General features: G+C 34.8%; 1 protein-coding gene and 1 non-coding gene across 2 annotated transcripts; both read right to left on the bottom strand.

The window, feature by feature from the left end:
- Positions 1-21,118: 21,118 nt before the first annotated feature.
- Naa11 (N-alpha-acetyltransferase 11, NatA catalytic subunit) lies at positions 21,119-21,861 on the bottom strand. The gene has a single exon (XM_047567409.1). The coding sequence runs from the start codon at positions 21,809-21,811 to the stop codon at positions 21,119-21,121; it is 693 nt and encodes a 230-aa protein (XP_047423365.1). The 5' UTR covers positions 21,812-21,861.
- A 2,099-nt stretch (positions 21,862-23,960) lies between these two features.
- On the bottom strand, positions 23,961-24,029 carry Trnaa-ugc (transfer RNA alanine (anticodon UGC)). Its single transcript has one exon. It is a non-coding gene; the product is annotated as a tRNA-Ala (tRNA).
- Positions 24,030-24,253: the final 224 nt, after the last annotated feature.

Below are 24,253 nucleotides of genomic sequence, written 5' to 3'. Positions count from 1 at the left end.
GGAAAGAGCTTCAGTAGCCTGGAAATGTTCATCCCGGGACTCTTACCTAAGAAAGAACAAAAAATTCTTTTTACTTGAGCCATTTAATTTTAGGTTTTGTTTTTTTTCTGTTGTTGTTATGGCTACTTTAAAATATACCCAAATTAATATATTCGCTGCCTGACCTTTTTGTTTATGCATTCTTCCCTTTTCACTTGTATTCTCTAAGAACTTTCTTTCATATGTGCCTCTGGACACAAATAATATTTTCAAAAAGCATGAAAATATCCCTAATTGAGAATGAAGCAACACAAGAGGTAAATTTTCATGTTAGTTTTTGGTGCTGACATGGATCATCTGAACATTGCAGAGTTACTCACTTTGCTCAGACTTTATTTTGATATGAGGATCTGATAATTTCTTCTTTTTAAAAATTTTATTAGTTGTAGATGGATCTTTATTTTATTTATTTATATGTAGTGCTGAGAATCAAACCCAGTGCCTCACACATGCTAGGTAAGCACTCTACCCCTGAGCCACAACCCTAGCCCTTGATATTTTCTTCTTGACCTTTGTCAATCACAATGAGATTATTGAGATCACATGGTTGGGGACTCAGTAATTTAAAGGGAAATGGGAAAAGGATCAGTACCATTTGAAAGTAACTAGCTCTTCTGTATCTGCTTGTGAAGACAGGGAGGCTCCTTGACAAAGATGTGTTGGTCTGAGGAAAAACATGTAGATGGCCCCATAGTTGGGGGAGAAGAATTTAGGTGATATTATTTAGAGTTGGACAATGCATGTTACCTTCCTTTTATACTCCTTGTTAGGTTTAAAAGTTACTGGGAATAAATTGGCAGATTCCTCTAGGGACCAAATACCTTTCTAGGAATGAGCATGAAAACAGTCTTTTTATTTTAGGATTAAAAATATAAATGATTGGACTGTTTCTGATGACCTAGATGCTTGGACTGAGAAAGAAATCTCCAGATCCTCTCTGGCCACTTTCATTTTTATGTCATGCTTTTGTTTTTAACATGATTGTTTTATTAATTTTTTAAGAACTCATGTTTTCTTATTTTATTTTAATTTCCCCCACTCCATGGCATAATTTTTGTAGAATTATTCATCAGTCATTTATTTTTTATTGATTTGCATCTTTTTTTTTATCTCTGTGAGTATATTTAAGTTGAACTATGGACATATTTAAATTTCATTAGAGTTGAGAATGTTCTCTACTTATTTATAATTAATTTCTGATCTTATCAAAATAATCAGTATCTGTAGATGGTCATATTTCAACCAAAAATATTATGACCTACAAAGAAGACTCAATTGAGTATCAGCAATTTTAATTTTATTCATCAAAAAATATAATTTTAGAGAAAATTGCAGACAATTTTATTTAAAAAAATAAAATTTATTTAAATAAATAAAATTTATTTAAAAAAATAAAATAACAACACTGAAAACATGTTCTTCAGAAAACATGTCAGTGGCACAGTGTTAGATACAAACATAGGCTAAGACATTGATTAAAAATGTGAATATAAATCAATAATAATTATCCTATTTATCTTTTAGCATTCAGATAATTCACAGACATTTTATTTTGCTTTATTATACACAGATAAGTAATTTTATATCCTTATCAAGAATTTAAAATTTGAAGTTACTGAATAGAAATATTTTATTGGACAGCCAATATAATAAAGCCAAATTTTAAGTCAGTACACATAATTTGAAGAAATCATAACTTTGACTACTTTTAATGACCCATTCCATTCTAAAAAAATAATTTGACTTAGGATTCGTATTTGGTCACAATTCCTAGAAGTTATGTGGGGTGCGGGGGAAGACTCCGTGTAATACCTGAACCTATGGAGTGAGCGAAGAGGGCTGGTTTCAGGCAAATTTCCAGGCCAACTTGCAAGGACTCCTGAGTTCCTCACCCAACATAATGAGTGTGTTCTCTGTCTGGGTACAAATTAAAAGAGCTATGTCACTACGAAGGTGTAATAGTAAGAGGTTAGACCTCTTACAGAGTTGAGTGCAAGTTTGGGAACAACCAGATGACTCCCCCAGCCACTAGTTTCCCATTTCCCACGTGCTGCACTAAGAAACTATTGCCAGATTAGCAGTGATACCTCATCAGCAGTCACTTCTCATGGACTGAATTCTTTCTCAGGATGTTCTTTGGTTATTTGTGCTGAAAACACTTCTGGGACTGACTTACCTCTCTTTTCTGTATCATATCTGACATCAGCCCTCCATCATAGAGTTTATCTTCAAATATAGATCCCTCTTCCAACATGTATGCAAATGATGTGGTGATTAATACCCAGGGACAAAGTACTTTCCATAAATTTTAAAGATTTGTCTAAGAAATATTTGAAAACAAGGTTATTATTATATTGCAGGATCTTTTGGGTTGTTGTTTATATTCTACATATTTCCTAAGGTAGAATATTACAACCACTATGGTAACATGGTCATCAGTTCATCCCGGGTGTTCTGAGATCTAAAAGGAGCATAGTTTTCATGTAGTAGTTTGATGTGTCCAAAATTTCCCAAAACATTAAAAAGATTGTTCTTTGCTCTAGAAAATTCAGCATGGATCAAATGAACAGAGCCTTTTTCTTGGGCCATGCACTTGAAATGTGTTTCATGTGTGTGATGTCTTGGTTCTCAAAGGCTGTAGCTCTCTTCCTCTTCCCATCTGATAGGAAACAATGAGATAGGGAAGAATTTGACACAAACATGGAAGCAAGGGAAATGGGAAGATGTGGTCCTATAATTTACTGATTTGTTTAAGAAAACTTAGAGAGAATGTTTGAGAAAGAAAACATTTGTTATTTTTAATAAGATGATCTCAGATGGGTCTCTTGACCTCATTTTCTAGCAGTATTGAAAGAAAATATAAAGTGGCATAATACAATTATCTTTGAAACTCAGGTATCCCTAGTGTAATTTTTCTCCGAGTAGTTTGCATATTTCTCTTCTTGACACCCCATTTGAAATCAATTAGCAGATGCTACTTATATGTCTACTTCTTCAGAGTTAACCCATTTGTAAGAACAGATGTTTCTGTGGGGAATATGCGTTTATGCTTATTGTAAGTATCTCTGGCAAGCCCCTTTCCAACTATCTATGTGACATTTCACTCTTCTTCACAGAGAAGATGTGATGGGAAAATATTCACAGCCAAAGTTTGGCAATTAAGGGAACCTTGATTTCTTTCTTTTTTTTTTTTTTTTTGCGGTGCTGGGGATTGAACCCAGGGCCTTGTGCATGCAAGGCAAGCACTCTACCAACTGAGCTATCTCCCCTCCACAGGAAGATTTCCATATGGAAACACTGAAAAGCAAGATGTTTACACCATGGGTTGGAATTTTGTCTGAACAAGGTAGGGATAACTTAACTTTGGACCTATCTTCATTTCCTTATTTATCTTTAAACAAGAAAGGGAGCTATTGTATTAGTTTGCTACATTAGTTGTATTTAGTTTCTGTATTAGTTGTAATTATTGTATTAGTTTTCTGCAGTAACAAAGTGCCACAGACTATGTGGCTTAAACAAGAGAATCTGTTGTCTCTCAATTCTGGATGCTCAAAGTCTGAGATCAAGGCATTGTGGAATTTGTTTGCTAAGGTCACTCTCCTTGGATTGTAGATGGACACCTTCTCCCTGAATCTTCAGGCAGTCATCCCTCTCCATGTATATCTGTCCTAATTTCCTCTTCTTTTAAAGATACCAGTCATATCAAATCACAGCATCTTAGTGAGTTCATTTTAATTACCTCTAAAAAGTCCTATCTTCAAATACAGTCATATTCTGAGGTGCTGGCTATTAGAACTATAACACAAGAATTTTAGGGGGCCATAATTCAGCCTATAACAGGAACCATGACTATTGCTTTTATTTTTCAATAACAATACTTTAAAAAATGACATTATCCCTCTTTCTTATACTTTTAAAGTAATAGAACATGTTTAAGGCCATAGAACATCTACATAGGTAAGTATAAATCTTGTTGGCATTTTAATTTTCTCTCTGGAAATCTCGTTTTCATGTGCAAGTGCTGAAGGTTCTGGGAGATCCTTTTCATTATTGTTCTCCTTATGAAAGCAGCTGTTCAATGAACATGGCATATTTTGTTACCTCATCAAGAAGCAGAGGAAGATTATGCTGTGATCAACTTTTGTCTGGCTGTAGCCAATGCTTTTCTGATTGTTTGAGCCCAGTGATTGATTTAATAGGTCTACTCCAGGGTAGTTATTCATCCCTGATATTCGTCCCACTCCAACTCCATGTTATTTATGTAAACGATGCTTTATATTCTTTCCACACAGATAAATCCAAGTTGACAGAACTGTTTAAGAGATGAGTGTGCTCCCAATTGGGATTATGGTCTCAACATTTATCTATATCAACTTTCATGTTACTTCACTGGCAAATTGGAAGCTTTTGAGGATAAGAAGATAAGATATGATTGGAGAATCTATTTTCTGCTCTGACTGTAAAGTCTCTACATTTCACAACTGTGCCTCTAGGAAGAGGTCAGAACACAAAGAAAACAGTCTTGGGAACAAATGATTTGCCTTTGAAAAACAAAAACACCTCTAACCATGGAGAAAAAATCTTAGACCAGAGCTATTCAGATACACTCAGATATTGGAAAATGATCTTATATGTAATAAATTATGCATTTCTGCATTTGTATCTTTGGCTGGGGATTTTTTTTTAATTGGTAGTACATGAGCTCTATGTGATTTTTTAAAAAATTCATTATTTTTTAGTACACAATAATTTTACATATTTATGGAGTGCTTTATATATGTAGTTATCGGAAGACCCAAAAAGCTACATGTGATTTCTAGTCTCAAAATGATGATATAAGAACTATGATTTTGACACTTTTGTTTTATAGGAAATAACTTAAAATCCAAAGAAGATTGAGAAAAAAAGTAATGTGAACTTGATCTCTGATAGAACTGGGAGACACATGAAAGCCCAAATATTATTTTCTATGCTTCAACTCAAATATCTCTGATAAAGAATAATTTTACTTATAATGTAAGAGGCTAGAACAATCCAAAGAGAAAATTCTATTTTATTGACATATTTCTAAAGCATTCCATTCAATACAACTTTATTTCCTTTACAATGTAAATCTGTATTGGAAATATAGTAGTCTAGTTCCTGTATGTCCAAATAACCGCTATGCTCTAGTTTGATAACTTTGCCCCTATAACCCCATGGATATGAAATTACATATGGGAAATACCAAGATAATTATTTTACGAAGGGAAACTAGTGCTCTCTCAGGCCCTGTAGCCTTTAAAAAGATAAAAAGAAGAAGAAAAAAACTCATTAATGTATGCTTGCAAAACAATTGCAGTCATTTTCCTGGGTGAAGACTAAATTATTGTGCATTATAGTGTGCATGTCTATGATAAGTAGATTACTATAGATCATTCCAAGAGGAGGTAGAGGGAAGATTGCACTAACATTAGGTTCTCTGGTATTTGCTGGCTGTAAATTTCGTTAAATGATAGATGCAAAGATGGAAGACAGATGGATAGAGGAAAAGACAGAATCAGATACTGAATGAGTTAGTGCTGCAGCCTGTGCTTCAGGGCTGTCTTATTACGACAGGGCTAGCAAGCATCAATGTCCTCACATTCCCCACTCCCTCCCCCTGAAATATACCGATTTATATGAAAATTAAGATTACAAATTAAAGCCTGGCTATCCTAGAGTTTTCCAGTTCATCAGCCATCCAATAAAAATGATGTCAAGCCTGTATGCATAATTCCCAGAAGATTACTTTGTCCTTACAGCTAAGCCCTGTCCCTGATATGAAAGATCTCTATCCACTTTTATTGAAATAAAGAACTAACATCATAATCCCAATATTGAGGTATAATCTTCATTATCTCCTGACCCTCTTGAGGTTCTCCCAATCTATATTACTTCAGATTTGGTTTATTTATAATCCTTATGTATTTACTTTTATTGAGATAGGATTAAAAACTTAAAAAAAAGCTACAAAAATCCTTATGATCTCATGATTGAGTTTCAATTCACCAACAATCAACTAATGTGGTAGACTGAATTTTTTAAAAGTAATTCTTATATAGTCCAAGCTTGAAAAGGCATTAATTGGTCCCCTGAGCATCTCTATTTCATTACATGAATTATTTCCAATTCAACCTGGTTTGTGAAATGATGGCATCATCTTCTTTTCCTATTTATTAAAAAAAGGTGCTGAGTGGGGGTGGAGGATGGATATATGAAAGAATAAACACACAGAATCATCCAGAGTAACTTCTATATCTTTTATTAGAAAGTTTTGATTCATACCTATAGTTAATTACTGGTAAACCATAATCCCCCCAACTTTTTCCCCCTAACAGCCTTAATGGCCTCTGGCTATGCCTCAGGCTGTTAACTACCAAACTAGTCATTAATGCTGGTCAAGATGATTTCTTGGAGATTATTGCTCATTTATTTTTTTAATAGACAAAGCATAGTATGCTTTGCATAAAGAATAAAACGGCATTTTAGTTTTCTTTCAAAAGCATAAAGAAACACCTATCAAAACCATATGTGCTATGATTTTCAAACATGTCACGTATTATTTTATTTGTATTTCCAAAGTGAAAATCAGTTCACAATGGCTAGGATTTCACTGATAATCATCATGCTTTCCTGGTTTAAATAAACTCTTTGCTATAAATTTGGAGAAACTTATCTTAAAAGATGTGACGTGTTCTTCATTGTGCCTCTTATTTTTACCTTTTGTGCAAGGATATATGAGGGGAAATACTTGCCTTTTAGGTTTGAAAATAGGAAATGGAAATAGAAGTGCTTTAGTATTGGACTAAAACTTCACTGAAGTTTTTTTTTTTCTTTTTTAAAATACCACTTATTATTTGATTCTACTATTATTAATCAAAAGAACTATTATTCTACTAGTAGTGATATAAAGTGGGATTTTTAGGATAATTTGTATTGGCTCTATTATTTATCTTCCTTTTTATTCTTTTATGTTTTTACTTGTGCATCTGCTATTGCCTGGTCATATTTCAAGACAATTCAGAAGAGAATGGATAGAAGACTGGGCAGGTAGAAACAATCTATGATCACTGAGTAATCTTTTTGCCTAAAATGATATGCAAGCATAATCCTTTATTGGCATGATTAGCCTTATTAAATGATTACTCAATAACTATAAGGGAAGTAACTGCACCAATATTTTGAATACCCATTTTCTGAATATTGACTTAGGAAATTTACACAATTTTCTTATTTAGCCTTCATAACAACTTTCCAATTACTCCTATTTTAGGGATGTGAAAATTGAGACTTTAAAATTGTTGCAGTATTGCTAAGTAGCTCTTTTCCTTCATTTACTTATAGATAGGAAATGCCTTCTTCCTTTTGAAAACTGTTCCACAATGGCAGTGCCCCCTGTGGAGTCCCAGTTTAGATCTTGGAAGAGGTAGGATGATAATCTTGTTGATCAAGTAGGGTTATCCTAACAATCAGAGGCTTATTTGAACTAAATATAAATATTCTTTATAAGTACAAGAAAGTCCAACAGTTACTAATAATTTTGCATAAATTAAAATTTTGCTTATTACCAGTTATAATGTGGATTTAATTGACTGATTGATACAAATGTAGGAAAGGAACAGAATGGGAAAGGATACAAAAAATGATATGGGAGCATGAACTTTTTTGAAGGAATTCTCTTCTTGGGCAAAGCAGAGAAGAGTAATAGAATACTGGGTATCAAGGATGAATAAAGAATTCATTTATGCTCTTGGCTTAGGCTAGCCCTATTTGACATAAGACAGTGTGTATCATGTTCTGGAAAAGGTTTGTAATTCATAAAGCTTTGATTTCTCAGGGATAAGCCATAAATTACAGAGTGACTCTAAAAGCTTTACATTCTAAGATAAGCCCCTATTATGCTTTTCCCTCATTAAAGATGGAAACTTGTTTTTAGTAAAATCAACCCAAATGTTTTGTAATCAGAATTGTATTGTCATACAAAAATTTAAATTATACATAAATACAGCCTTCTTTCTTTATTCAGAATGTCCAATTTTACTGAAAGTTATTTACCTTTATTGTGCAAATAAAATCCCAGTCCATAATAAAAAATGATCTACACTTTTTAATAAGGTTAACAGAAGACCTGATACAGACTTCATAAACAGTCTTTGGCTTTCTAACAGTTGATAATTTCCTCCATTATAACTTTCCTGTAAACTGATTTTCTAATTTTAAATTAAGATTTCTACCATTCACTGATAAATTGCTATTTCAGATTATCTCATGGTGCTCCTTTTAGCCTGCCAATGGGTTAGTTTTGACAATGTTGCCATATTTGGAAGGTAGGGTGTTTTGCTACAGGGTATAGCTCTAGGTATAACCTAGAGTGAATGAGTTTAACCACTCTGTGATACGCATTAACTCAATGCAGTTGAGGCAAGATGCTAATCTATTAAGCACACAAACATTGTGATGCTTTAGCCTTAGATGCTTGATGCATCTTAAGTTATCTACATCCCATCACCCCAAAGAATTATAAGAAAGAGAATAAAATTAAAGAACATATGTGGAATGTTGGAAAATATGTCATAGATTGTTCCTTTTCAAGAGAAAAAAGGATGAGTGATCTTAAGGGACTTGAATCATATATCAAGTTCCATTGGTATACCTTCCTAAAATGATCTGCTTAAGAGATCATTTTTAGATCTCTTAAGAGCACTTCTGTGATGCTGCTTTTCTCAACTTTTCTTCACATTATTCTTTCTACCACTTCACAAAGGAAAGGCATACCTCTCACTCCCCAGGAAACTTATTAAGGCACACCATTCTAGGATGTAAAATGGCTGAAATGTCAATGGAACAATTAGAAATAATTGTTTCCTAGAAGTTTCCTATATATCTTTTTCCAAAATTCTTTATGACAGCTATTATTTGATTGTCAACTTTTAATTTTTGTTCTTGTTTTCAGGAATGCAAGTTGGACTATGGGACTTAACACTGCATACAATTCTAGGGAAAACCAGTCAGACGCTTAACCTAATGGTTTACTAATAGTTTTGAGTATATGAAAACTTTGGTCACACTTCTGTTTGAATGTCTTACTCAAAAACATGTCAATGGGAGAAGAAGTGTAATTGATATGAATAACTTATTACATACGAATGCTTAGTTTCTAGAGAACAAGAGATAAAAAATTTTATTAAGCCACCTTTTCTTCTCAAATGAACAGATAGAGTGGATTTGTTATATTTACAGGAATTAACTCCTGTCTTCATATTCCATTCCTTAAAATGTTTACATAAATGCACATATTCGTCATTGCTGCTTAGTTATTGTTTTGATAAAAAATTCCCTAAAACACTGATTTTTTTTCTGGATGGCTAGAAAGGAAAAAGAAAAAGATCACTATTATTTTGTACTAATTTAAACTTGGGGCTAAAAATCTTGAAAGTAAAAATTTCAGCAATACTACTTACACTTCTTTTAACAAATGAAAACGCAGTTTTCTTATACTCTCTTTAATTACACAGTATCCCAGAGGGGATATTTTTAAATCTCTTCTTGGTAAAGGAGAAAATTGGTGTGTTAGAGGATATCCAGATGGTAACAAGCCGAAGTAGGGCTAAAACTTAAGCCATTGGACCTTAAGGTGTGTGATTTCTCACTTTATTAAATCATCTCTTGTAAAAACTGTTCAACTTGCTAAGGACTGTGTTATATATATGTGTGTGTGTGTGTTTATAATATGCGGGTGAGATGATGCCCCCAGTCCAAGGATGAAATAATCTATCTTAATTATGACTAGGAAAGCAATGTATACATGATTTATAATGAAAAGATTTTTTAGAACTTCACAAAATGTAATTCCCATATTAAGAAATATGGTGTTCAAATAACCCTTCAAATGCCCTCAAGAAAATGATCTTTCAAAACTTCAAAAAAGCATTCATGTCTAGGAAAAAAGTATAAAGAAGGACCTTGATAAGTCACTTGATTTGTTTCATTGGCTTTTGGCTAGGGATTGCTAATGAAAGTTCAAACCCAGGACACTCAGATGATGATGACACAAGCAGAAGTGTGTGTGGCTCTACACATGGCAGGTGTCTGGTTCCTAACAGGACATCACAAAATTTGTTTTTTTTTTCCCCTCTGCAAACAAAATTAAGAAATTTTCATAGTGTGATTTGTATCTGTATGATCTTACTCTTTAGGCTTGTCATATACCACTTGGTTGTTTGAAAAGTAAGGAATGGAGGTGGTGAGGAGTAATGATGAAAAAGAATGCTCAAAGGAGAAGACACATAATATAATCGTAGTTGAATAAATATGTGCAACACACATATTTATAAAATGTTCACACCTATGCAAAATTGTTTTAATTCTTAGAGATGTTTTATGTTTATAGAAAATGAGAAAACAATTCCCATGTATCACCTCAACTACTCCCATATCTTATAATAAAAAATTGTTGTATAGGTTCTAAGTCCCATATTGCTTCTATTAAAATGAATTAATTTAAATCTATAGCTTATTAACAATGGGAAGAGCTTCTTTAAATTCTTTGTGAAAATTTCAATGCCTTGTACTAATCAGAGTTTACAGATGACACTGCAAAAGAATCACCTGGTGCTTACTGAACATGCAGGGCTCTGATTTTGTAAATCTGAACCAGAGTCAAAGAAACTGCATTTTTAACATAGCAACTGGCTGATTCTTACGCAACAGTTATATGAACTATATTTGAGAAACACTGGGATAGAAATTCTTCTCCTTGAATGGAAAATAGCTCTTGGAAATATTTTTCATACTACCTCCAACCATGCACAGGTCTAGCTTTAAGAGTGCCAGGGGATGGGGGAAGAAGGAAGGATAGAGAAAGAGAGAGACTTAGCAGTGCTTTCCAAATCTCCTGTCAAATGTTAGAATGAAAAACAATTTTAGTGTCTGGGGTAATTTATTGAGCAATGAACACAATAGAGTTAGAAATGAAAATTTAAAAAATCTCATATTCTATTTGTTTAGATGGCAAAGATGAGAAAAAATTTATCAAAGCATCCTAATGTAAGATGTAATGTTATCAATACATTTCATACACTGCATATAAACAATTTTTATTATATACATTTTGATATGTTTGAAATTTTTACTTAAATTATTAGGCCAACAACCTCGTGACACAATCTCAAAGACAAACAGGATTTATGTGTGTATATATTTAATAATGGGATTTTGATTCTTTAGGGTCTAATCAAAATCAATCTAAAGGTGAGCCACAGGTGTTCTGAACTGCAGTGCCAGGGTTAGAGATGAGCTTTAAGGCCCTTACTTGTCAAAATATGCTTTCTGGACCAGTAATGTCAGCAGTGTATAAAACTAGTTAGAAATGCAGATACTCAGGCCCCACCTCAAACCTACTGAAACAAAATTTGCATTTTTAAAATAACCCCAAGATGACTTACTTACATGTAAAAATTTGAGAAAACTTCTTTTAAGCTATTTCTTGATCCTTTCCAAAGCTTCACTGCTTTGTTCTAATTTCCAGCACTATTTCCCATTTCTCCCTCTCATCCACATACTCCATTATTTTTTACAGAGTCATCTCTTGCCTCTTTTTCTTACCTCCAAGTAAAAACCACAGATTTTAACTAGGTAACTCACAGGCTTCATTTACAAGTTTCTTTCTTTTAACCAAAGAAAACTTTGCTTCTTGGTGACATTAACATCTTTGAACAATTTGCTGACAAACCTGAGTCAACTCAATAGTTTCTTTAAAGATGCACATGAAAGAAGGGGGTGTGGGTCATTCTCTATAGCTGGCACAAGGGTATTCACACTATTTACTATCCTACATCCTTGCTTCAAAGCCTTGCTTGGTCTCTTTAGGATTACGCTTAAGTAAAATGCAGGCAGTCGATTTAGGGGAAAAAAAAAACATAATTTGTCCTGTGTAAAAAGAACAATGCTATTACAAAAGGCAGTGCCAGAGGCTCCCACTATTTCAGTGTTGCAAAAGCCACTGCTGCTGCTAATTCACCATTATTACCCTAGAACCACCTGGGAACATGCTAATTTATGCCCAAAGCAATATTAGTATTATTGTTTATTTTACTTTCATTATCTAAATAGGCATAGTCCAAACTAGGTAGGTTGCTGTAATTCTGTTGTCTCCTAGTAACAAAGAAAAGCAGTCAAAGTAAGATATTTCATATTTTTCAGTTGTTCCAACTCTTATCATCAAGTTACCAGAGACAATCAATGTGCTTGGTACTAGAGAGAAATCACTCAGGTAAGCTGAGGCTACTCCTTCTGTTTCTCCATCTGCTGAGCTGTTAACATGAAGACATATTGACAAGGGCTCAAGGAAAACATGGAATATTTCATCAGTAAGATTATACTGCCCTAGAGACAGATGTTAGAAAGCTGTAATATTTAAAAATAAAGAGATAAACACATGCTTACGGGGAAAGAATAGTTTCAAAGGTAAGGGAGAAAATTAAAAAGAAAAGGAAAGATGGAAAGATAGATGCAAGGTTTGTATTGGCACATGAAATGGCAAATTCTACTTATGCACAAAAAAAGACTTTTATATCTGCCTCAGGCAATCATTTACCATTAGGCAGACATTCTCAGAGTGCACTGGGGTAGATTTGTAAGAAGTACTTAGCAGGGCTGATTATGATTACAGAGAACAGACTTATCTCTTGTCATCAGATGGTTAATGTCAGGGCTTAGACTTAAATCCATATACACTAGTTTTCACAAAAATCTAAACATGAAAAATGCCCTATACTTTGGTAATTCACATTTAGTGAATATAAAAACAATGTTAAATAATGATAACTGGATTTATCTAGTGGCTTTCACTGGAGAGGTTAAAGGACTTTGTCTTATTTTTACTAGAGAAAAATACTAAAAGGGATTATAACTGAAGGATATAAATATTTACAATTGACATATAGTTGTTATACATTAAGTCAACACTTAACATAAACAGCAAATTCTCCTTTCTGTTTAAGTTTTAATATTTTTGTAAATAAAAGGCAAAAAGAGTGGCAACAGGGAAGCAGAAGGAACTCTGGCTTTGAATTCAGACTTGGGTTCAGATCCTGGATACTTCTTTTGCTTTTTTGAGCTTCAGTTTCCTCATCTGTAAAACAAAAATAATAATTGCCTACCTCACACAGAGTTTCTGATAGGATTAAATGTATTATTAATAAATGCCATAGCATTGTATGTGAACACTACAGGTCCTTAAGAAGTGTTAAGTTTCATCATTACAAAAAACAATCCATAAATTGACAGAAACAAGCAGATCAGGGATTCCAACTTCTGCTTGTATGCTAGAAACATCACCTTCTCCTACTAGGAAGGGGAGAAATACCTCCTTAAGAAGGAAGAGAGTAGAACAAAGGGAAAGTTTCCAGAGAAGGGACAAGGAAATATATATTTCTACGAGAAAAGAGGAGGAAGGGGGCATGTGGTTTGACTCAGTGGTTCTGCCTACCCTCTCAAGGATGAAAACCAGATAAATAATGGCAGAAACTAATATCTAGGGAGTTTCAAGAATTTGCTCTCCTTCCTGTTTAGCACTCCAGGAAACAACCTTTTTAGGATAACCACACCCAACATAGGACTACCATAAACAGAATAAAATGGCAGCATGGTAGGCCAAGGAAAGTTCTGTAATGGCAGGCCTCAAGCTTCCTTAGGTCTTGCACAGTGACTCTTGCATCCAGGTATTCCTTTATGATCCCAGTAGGATATGTGGAAAGTTGTTGTTGAGAGATGAAAATGAGAAGTCTTTCAGGTCAGTGTGAGATGACCTCAGAGCAGATGCTGCAGAGCAGACAGGTTAGGCCAGCATTCAGAGGGTAGATGTGGCTGAGACACGTGGATCTGCAACGCTGTTGAGAAGTAAGAAAGTAAGTGAGCAAGGGAGATCAAAAGGCTCTGGTTGCTCTGAGAAGCTATGGAAGAATATTAGTTTAACTGATGACAGGCTTCAGTAGTAGATCAGTAAGGCAATAAGCAACCACGTTTGGACTACATTTATCTCCATGGAACTCAGTGAGAATTTAGATGACAGTACAAAAATCCAGACAGATCCTAGGTTCTCTTCCTTCCCTACCATGGGGACATATGAAAATTTCCTGACACCTGAAGCTATTTCTGCCTTTAGAAGAAAGGGGAGTGTGTAACGGTGTGTGTGTGTGTGCATGCACATGTGTACAACAGTGAAAGATTAAGATCTGCCCTGAAGAACCTTTTGCAAATCTAAAGAAATAGATCCTTATGTTTCCCATCTTTAAATCCTATACCATCCAACTTCACTCAAAAGGAACTTATATTCTAAAGAAATAAAAAACTTTCTTGGCTTTTGTTAAGTTAGATGCAATGTGACCAGTTCTTTAAGTCTTTTCTTTCTCTGAGACCAGAAAAGGAACACAAAACATCCATTATGTATCTTTATTCATAATTTAAAGTGCCCTATTTACATTAAGTAATAGAAAGTAGTATTTTATGTACTTTATTTTCTCCTTTTCTTTTTAAAATTACTATATGGGTACTTCAGAAGACCCATCCATCTATCCATTCATTCGTTCAATCAATGGCTGTTCACTGAGTACCTACCATGAATGAATAATCTGCCAGGCATTAAGGAAGCAAAGATAAATAACATATGGACTCTATCCTTAAGGTAAAAAGATTTGTGTGATGCATGAAAAGAATATTTAAACTAAAGAAAGGCTAGTGGAGTATTGGTATTTATTTTAACTACAAACAAAACAAAACACAGTACGATGCTATAACTATAAAATGAATTATCTTTTCCCACCTATCACTTGCACACAGAAGTAATAGATAGAGGTTACTATCTAGAGAAGTAAAAAGCATTTTTGTATAAAATCATCACTACAGAAAAGTGTTTCCAGAATAATAATGGTGAATCAAATTGTAGAAGACAATATGATACAAAATCTAATAGAAGAGGAATAAGATATGAAGAAATAGGTTGAAAAGCCTATCATCATTAGTTTTCTCAATTTATTATGAATACTGTTAGTATAGGTATGCAAAAGAAATTATATAAAAACTAAACATTACATGATTGCTTTAATTTTCTCAGTAAATACTGCTTGGTATTTTTAAGAAATTAAACTTAAAAGCTAAAAAAATTATAATAACTGTTCTAGGATAGTTTGTTCAATGGTGAAGATATTTTCATAAAGATTCCCTTCAAACTATGATCATTATAGCCTTTAATTTCTTAGCTTATTAAGATCAAGTTTTTATATTTCCAGGTTTTATTAATGGTTGGTTGTTGAAGCCTGAGGAATACATGCTAATTGTTAATATGACCTTATGAACACATAACAGAATTTTATGGCTTTATTTTAAAAATATTCTATGATGTTCTGAAGATATTAATCTATAAAAATAGCATTGCTGAATATTTTCAGAAAGGGTTTTGCTCTGGCCCTTTGAACCATTATCCAGTTACAGAATTTCTAATATTCTATTTTTCTTACCTCTTCCACCATAAAGTATATTACATTTTATATACTAGAGCATAGAGAGAGTACCCAGAGAAAGGTTTAAGGAAAATCTCTGCTTTTACCAGTTATAGCTGACAAAGTTAGTATTTCATTCATCCTAAATGTACACCATATACTGATTGAAAGGTGACATTGTTAGAGATTATTAATAATTCAACAAATGAAATCTTTTTGATTAGTATTTCAAAACAATATTTTATCTTTTCCCAACCCCCTCTTTATCTTCATAGAGTGCAGTTGCATTTGAAATCTATGGTTTCTGGCATATCTGGGGTAAGGTTATACTAGGAATTTACCAGACCTGTCAGTCTCTAACTTTCTTCCATATTTCATTATATCATTCCAGTTATAATTAGTTGTCTGGTAAAATTAAGAACAGTCTATTTCAGTGAATGCTCATGTGAACATTTAACAACTTTTTGTTAGAATGACAGCTTAGCGACAGGAAGAATAAACCAGAAAGGGAGAGTCACTGAAGTAACCTTAGTTAACTCAATATTGCCTGCTCAACTGAAAATGCTAAGGTTTTTTTTTTTTTTTTGGTTATTAATCATCAGGCACATACTTTTTGTCAGGAGACGTGCAGCAGTTTGATGGCATTCTTGCCTCAACCAGCATGTTTTGAACTGACCTGTCTTCATTGCTATGGCTCCCTAGAAACTTTGCTGCTGATGAGCGTTGATTCAGCTGAATGCTTTGACATTCAGCTTGTCAGTGAAAGCTATTTTAATCGTTAAGATGCATCCCCCTTCCAAGACTGCAAACTGTTGCTGTTCGTACACAACATTCTATTATTTGATTACTAAGGAGAAGAAAACCTGAATAGTTACTAGTACTAGAGATCATATTAAGGGTCCAAATCTACAGAATGTTTAATTGTTTGAGGAGTTGTGCTTAGCAATTTATAGGAATCATTTTATTTAATCCTCACCGGTTGTGGAGTCTGACTACTTAAAAGTATGAACCTCTGTTCTCTACTTACTACATACATGATGAGCAGCCCTCTCTGTGACATGATTTCCTCCACTGTAAATTGGAGTAACAGTACTCACCTCACAGCAATATCATGAGAAGTAAATGAGACACTTCAAGGACAGTACTTAGAATAGTAACTATGGCATAATGAGTTCTATAGAGTTAGTAGTAATTTTTATTACTGCTTTTTTAGATGAAGACACTGTTCTCCTCCATCATCAGTCCTACTCACCATCACTTTTTTTTAACTGACTCTGCTGTTCAGACTCAAAAATGGAAATATCGGAAAATGAAACTTATTCCTTTCAGGACTTTTTTGAGGGCAGGGATGGGTACTGGGCATTGTACTCAGGGGCACTGGATCACTGCACCACATCACCAGCCCTATTTTGTACATTACTTAGAGACAGGGTCTCACTGAGTTGCTTAGCACCTTGCTTTTGCTGAGGCTGTCTTTAAACTCTATCATCCTGCCTCAGCCTCCTGGACCACTGGGATTACAGGCGTGCGCCACTGCACCCAGCTTTTCAGGACATTTTTCTATACATATCTGAACTCTAGCTCCACAAGAATGAAACCACAATTGTGGCAAAATAATAAAACTTTCATAGTATGAAACTTTTAAATTTTTTCCCTTTTCTTTTTTTCTTTCCCATCTAGGAGGCTAGGCCTGTATTCTGGTGACTCCCTGGTGAATGGGTTAGGAGTGAATCTTCAGACAATTTTGAGAATTTAAGAGTATAGAGGCCATTTTTGTAGGCTTTAATGACAGGCATGACAGCAGCAGGTGGCATAGTTTGCTATGCTCAGATTCGTGCAAGAGCAGAAGAAATACATGTCATGTGTTTATGCAAAATACCCTAATGTGCCATATCAGTGGAGGGGGAGCAACAAGGATCCCATTTTACTAGCTGAAATTCCCACATTCCAGAGCACCAATAGGATGATTCCCATTGTGGCAGAAACTTCACTGTGTTGTTACCAGACTTCTTCCTTCCCCTCCTGTGCACAAAGCTAAACTTCATTTCCTAGTCTCTTCAATGAGCTGGGGAAATAGAACTCACTTTTAAAACCTATATGAACCTCTATGTGTATGCTCTTCCCTTATCTGCTACCTGAGTGTCTATGATACAGTGGAAGATGCATGATTCTAGAAAACGGTAATCACTGATTCAAGAACTAAAATTTAGCATTTCTTTCAACCATGAATATAGGCACCAATGCACAGGAGAATTAGTAATACTTGTAACTTTATCACCAATAAAATTCATGTTTGAATTATATTACTGTTACTAGAGGTATCTCAAATATTTCTACTCAAATTTTCTTTGAAATAACTGTAATCAATAGACCCACTGGTAGATTTTTTAAATTTCATATTCTAATAAATAAGCAAATATATTATAATAAAAAGCATTTTAAAAATAGGGATAAGTGTATTTCAATAAATTTGTTTTCTTTTATAATCCCATATGAGTTTTATGCCTTTACAACACATTTTTTTGAGATGAGGTTCTCAGGCTTCAGATTGCCAGAAGGGGTTACAGAACAAAATTCACAAAATCCCGCTCTAGATGGATCCCCAAATGACTTTCTGGAATACAGTTTCTCTTTTCCTCTGCTCTATATAACCCCACCACACTGTGCCCCATGTGAACAACAAGATTTAATGGGTGAAGTTATTGAGATTTGAAGGTTATTTTTTAGAGAAGTTAGTCTATACAAAATAATAAACCCTTGTTACCAAAACAACCCCAAAAAGGCATAGAGTACCCAAGATCTAAAGAGGACTACAGGTGGAAAAGACCCAGAAGTGAAGAGTGAGGACCAAAGATTAAAAGGGGATGATTAAAAATATCTCAGCAGATACTGACCTGGGAAGAAAGTGAAGGTTAATAGAGGAAACATCTCCTTCAACTTAGAAATAAAGTTCAGTTACAGTAATATAAAGAAGCAGTGTAATATCTTTGAATTTTGAATTTGTACACTGAGATTTATAACTGCCACAAAATAATTTTCTTATTTAATATTTTTATCTTCCCCTACTAGAAGGGCAGCTATTTTTGTGTCTCATAGCAGATGCTAAGTGCTTTCTAATTCTTCAAATTATATATATATATATATATATATATATATACACACACACACACACACACACACACACACACACACGGGGTTTTAAAGCAATCTCTTATTAGCTCTGTTCTTAGCTAGAGTTTAACACTACGGAGAAACAAAGAGCCACAAAAATAAGATCAATATTGCATAAGTCCTTGTATACAGAAATTTAAAAGTTGATCATTTTTTAAGTCTGTTGATTTAAAGAAAATAGACTTGATAGAGCTCTCCAGGTTTTAAAGACAGTTATAAATTTGACAATACTTCTCCCAAGGTATTAAGTTTTATATAATTTTATCTTTCCTCTTAGACTATTTTGCTGCCTTTATTTTACCCTCAGATCAAACAAATGAAACTGTGAAACCTTCACAGTTTAAAAGGTAGGTGCAAAGACTCCTTTGAGGATAGCCTCTTTTTAGCCTCAAGGAATTAGTGTATTTAAAACTATAAATAAATAAAAATAAAATGAGGTTAGTGTGCTGGATATTCTGGATCCCAGTATAAAAATTCATAAAAATATAGTCTACTTATACTTAAATGCTATATAATAAAAACATCAGTTTGTCCTGATCACTGCTGTACACCAAGCTCTAAATCTAATGCCTGGCAAATAAGAATTTTTATGAATGACTAAATTGGTCAAATAGCATGCATTTAAATTTTACAGTGTACCCACACTGGACTTTGCCAGGTAAGGTCCTTATCTTTTACACATGTAAGGGTAAGATTACTAGAATAAGAAGTTAAAGGTTCAAAACTATCAATAGCTCACCAACCCTTGAAATTGTTAGGAGAATACAAAGTTATTTGATGGAAGAAATACTGGTATTATGCCACTGCACTTGATACTATTTGTAAAATATCAGTCTTTTAAAACTACTTTTCAGTGGCTTTTTAGTATTAGTAAATTTTAGAAAGTACAATAATTATTTTTCTCTATGTTTTTTCATGTTAATTTTTTCACATTGAAGAAATATAGAATAAGGAACCCCCTGAATGCCCATTTCTCCCTTAACAATTATTATATATTGCCATTCTTTTTTTTTTTTTATTTTTAGGGTTTTGCTGTGCTGGGTACTGAACAAGGGTCTTGTACTTCAGGGCATGTGCTCTAACATTGAGCCACACCCCCAGGCAGTCATTTTTTTTCATTTCACCTCCTCCTCAATTTTTTTCTTTTTTCTTTTTTTACTGTAGAATTTTAAAATAAATTCTAATCAACATGATTTCAACTGTAATTATTTCAGTATGTATGTCTAAAGGATAAAGACTTTTTTTTTTGTATTGGGGATTGAACCCAGAGGCACTTTACTACTGAGCTATGTCCCCAGTTCTTTTTATTTTTTATTTCGAGACAGGGTCTCACTAGTTTGCCAGGGCTGGCTTTGGTCTTGCCATCCTCCTGCCTCAGCTTCCTGAGTTACTAGGATTACAGGGTACACCAATGTGCCAGATCTAAAGAATAAAGACTTTTTATAATCTAACAGTATAATACAATTTAGCAAACTTAACAAAATTATTTTAAAAAATCTTTAAATTCCTTAATAGAATATAGTTCTTGTTGAAATTTTGCCTGGTTATCTTAAAAAATGTTTTACACTCAGTATGTTTGAATTAGGATCCAATATTCCTAACATTTGAGTTTGGTTGATATTATCTTTAAAGTTTGTTCTTAACAGAAACTCCTTTCCTCCTTTTTTAAAAAAATGCTATTTATTTGTTGAAAAAACCAGGTCATTTGTTTTGTAGAAACTTTCTCATTCTAGATTGGGTTAATTGCATTCTGGCATATAGTTCCACGTGTCCCACTATTTTCTGTAAAAATGGTAGTTACATTTTACATACACATACAATTTTTTTGGCAAGAATATTTCATAGGTGATGCAGTGTACTTTCTGTTGAATTAGGCACATATTTGTGTCTACTTTAAGTAATGTTAAGATTAATGACTGATTTAAAGTGTTTGTTGTCAGTCTGATCCATCATTACAAAATATGCCAAGTTTCACCCAATATATTAGCTATTGATGATCACTGGTTATATCCATTATTTCATCAAGCAAAATGATTTTATAATTTATCATTCCCATTTATTTACAGGAATTCTGTTAAAAAAAAATTCTTTCATCAACTACATGGTTACCCTGAATTACAATTTATACCAAAAAGGCAGGATAAATTTAGGTTTCTTTTACTGAAGTTGATCTACTTTCTGTGTATGTTAGTGTCCTATTAACTTCCGATAGTTAGCAATGGATCTCCTTCAAACCTACACACCACCCTCTTCCCCAAAGTAACAGACGGTGAAACCAAGCAAGACTAGAATGGTCTAGGATAGAGTGTGATTGGTCAGGCCAAGGTATGGTGCAAGGATTTTAGGATAGGAGGGAGGGGTCAGGGAAGAGAGAATACCTCCAGCAGGCTCTAGGAGGTGGAATCCAAGTCTTCTGAGCTGTCCTGGACATCGGTGCTCCCCGTGGATTCACTCGGTTCCTTGCTGTCACTGCCACTATCAGGGGCAGTCGGGTTCTCCTGCTGACAGGTCTTTTTGGAACCAGGAAGTGTGCTGCCCTGGGTGTCCTGGTTCTCCCTGGAGCCCAGCACCACATACCCGCCCTTCTCCTTCAGCTCCAGCTGCCTTCTGAGCTCATCTGCCATCTGGGAGAGATCCCGCTTCATAGCATAGGCATCTTCCCCATCTGCATAGTATTTGGGTTCCACCTCACTGACCTGAAAGTTGAGAGTGTTAGAATAGAGGTGCAAGGCCGCCCGGTTACTCTTCCTGACGTGCAGTGACACATACTTGGCACTAAAATTCTCTATCATGGCCCGCGAGGCCTGGTCCATCAGCTTCTGGGCCAGGCCGAGACGCCGGTGTGAGCGCTTCACAGCCAGTGAGGTGATATGCCCATGGGGGACATCATCAGGGTCCTCTTCCATTTTGGCCAGGACATAACCCACAATCTTCCCGTCCTCATCCTCAGCGATGTAGGAGAGCTGAGGCCAGGAAAGGCCATGATAGAAATAGTATTTCATCTGGTAGTTCTCGGGAAGGCAGAGGAGGTTGCAGTGTTGCATGTTCATCAGGTCGTCCGGCCGAGCATTGCGGATGTTCATAATGGCGGCGGGCAGGGAGCAGGTTGGACTGCAGTGAACAGAAAGGGGCTATCACCAGCGCAAGGGACACCGTTCGCCTCGGTTAAGCGAGTCCAGGTAGCCGAAGCCGCGCAGTTCAGACGTGGAGTCGAGAAGGCGGGAAGGCCAGACGCGGAAGGGGCGGTGCCAAGCGGTTCCGGAAGTGCCCCGCCCCAGCCAATGAGGTTCCACCTCTTCTTGCCTGAGCTCCTGGGAAGGGGCGGGGAGGGGGCGTTCTTAGGATCCCTGGGGTTTAAATAAAGTGATCTATTGATGTCATTATCTCTGCTTCATTTTTAACTGCGTACATCTGGGTGTATTTTCACCAACTGAGCAACAACATATTACCAGGATTTAGATCAAGAACCAGAACATTGCCTGCATCCCCCGCCCAGGAGTCCCACCTTATGCACCCGCTACACTCCACATCCCCAAAATAAGTCTATCACTAGACTTCTAAGAGACTTTATATAAATGGCATCATCATGTGTTCTTTTGGTGCAGTTTTGTTTTTTTGTTTTTTGTTTTTGCTTCTTCCCCTATCCATGTAAGTTTCAACTACTTGGTTGTGTACACTTGAGGGTTCTTTATACTCCTGTTTTATATTCCATTGCCGGAATATCACAATTTATTCATCCATTCTACCGTTGATGGTCTTTGTGTTATTTCCAGTTTGGGAATAGTATGGATAGCATGGCCAAATATTCTTGAGTGTGTCTTATTGACACTTGCATATTTGCCTTCAATTAGGATAACTGAAGTAAATGTAATGAGATGCAAGTTTTATAAATATTTCTGAGCATTTTTCCAAACTGGTTGGTACATATTCTTATCAACATTTGGTATTTCCCATCTTTTTCATTTTATCCATTCTTATGTGTGGGTAGAGATACTACACTGGATTTTTATTTCCCTGGTGGCTGGCAAGGTTGAGCACTTTTTGAGATTTATTAACTATTTATTCTATGTTCTTTTGGAATGTGGTTGTTCAAGTCTTTTGCTAATTTTTTCTATTGTATTGTGTGTCTTTTTCACATTAATATTTAATATATATTCTTGATATGAATCTAAGGTATATTTATAACATATATCACCAAATATCATCCTTTTGCTTATTTTTCTTTCTCTTTCCTTTTGTTTCATTCTCCAGTGCTGTGTTGAAAACAACATCAAAGTGCTTAAACCTAGTAATGTTAACACATATTCCAAAATCACTTTTTTTTTCTCATAGTGCCACAAACAGGCCATATCTAAATAAATATTAGAAAATAATTTTGGGGAAAAAATCATTTTAAAGTTAACACTAATTAATTCCAACAGTGGGTAGTAGCTATAAGACAGAAAACTGCCTTTGCATTTAATATGAGCCAATTGCAAACAGAGAATAATAAAAATGCATATTTCATTACCTTAACATTAGAAAGTGATCATGTCTTTAGGACTGCTGTCATTGTGTATAGACTAGCTATAGGCACACAGGTGCTTTAGACCAAAGTAGACAAAGCCTCAATTAGAATAGCAACTGCAGACAAAGGGACAAGTCAAAGGAAAACAAGTAAGATTAGGCACTGGGTCATCTTTTTCTTCATGAATTTGTGTTTACACTTAATACAATTCCTTTTTCCTCATAGTGAAAGATAATGTGGGCCAGATGATTCTCAAAGAAGACTTTATTCTGATCAGATCCTCAGCAAGTTTTCTTTAAAGGCAGAAAAAGCCTCTTTGACTTCTTGTGACAAACATCATGACTCTAGGATGCTAATTTATATCAGATGCAATGGCAGCTTTGGATTAGAAGCACATCCCAATTGTTGTGCAATAATAACGGGCTATACCCAAGAAGGTTGACACTTGGGATGTATGAGTGGGCTTTTTTATCTTTAGATAGTTTTTATCCTAGAAGAGAAACTCAATCCTGTCAATAATGGCATGTCATGCTCTAAAGTGAGAACAGAGAAAGGCATAAGCATATGTTTTTTAGAGTCTTTGTAATAAGAAGGTCTTTAAGAAGTAAGATTTCCTGGAAGGGAGTAGCTAATGGAAGGTCATCAACATCTTGGACAAAGTTTCTAGTATTCAAAAAGTTATCTAAATCCCTTTTCCAAGTTTGGTTTTCTTTTTTTTTTTTTTGCGGTACTGGGGATTGAACCCAGGGCCTCTTGCTTGCAAGGCAAGCACTCTACCGACTGAGCTATCTCCCCAGCCCCCTTTTCCAAATTTGGAAGAACAAAGTAAAACTTTGATCAGAGCCTCAAAGAAGTTTGGGTCAATGTGAACTGGAGGTCTGTATGCTTTGGGGGTTGTGTTATAAAATAAAATGGATTAAAGAACCTTTTCTGAAACATTTAGTAGTGTGTGAGATGCAGGTTAACAAAAGGATGGGTCTGATAATGACAGGAAGCAGTAGTAATACTGTACTATTTA

Source organism: Sciurus carolinensis, chromosome 10 (genome assembly GCF_902686445.1).
Source record: "Sciurus carolinensis chromosome 10, mSciCar1.2, whole genome shotgun sequence".
Lineage (NCBI taxonomy): Eukaryota > Metazoa > Chordata > Mammalia > Rodentia > Sciuridae > Sciurus > Sciurus carolinensis.
Note: the sequence above shows the minus strand (reverse complement) of the source record. Positions and strands in the feature narration are given on the sequence as shown.

What these genes read in the sequence shown, in the direction of transcription:
- Naa11 (XM_047567409.1), bottom strand. Translation starts at nt 21,811, where the DNA reads ATGAACATCCGCAATGCTCGGCCGGACGACCTGATGAACATGCAACAC.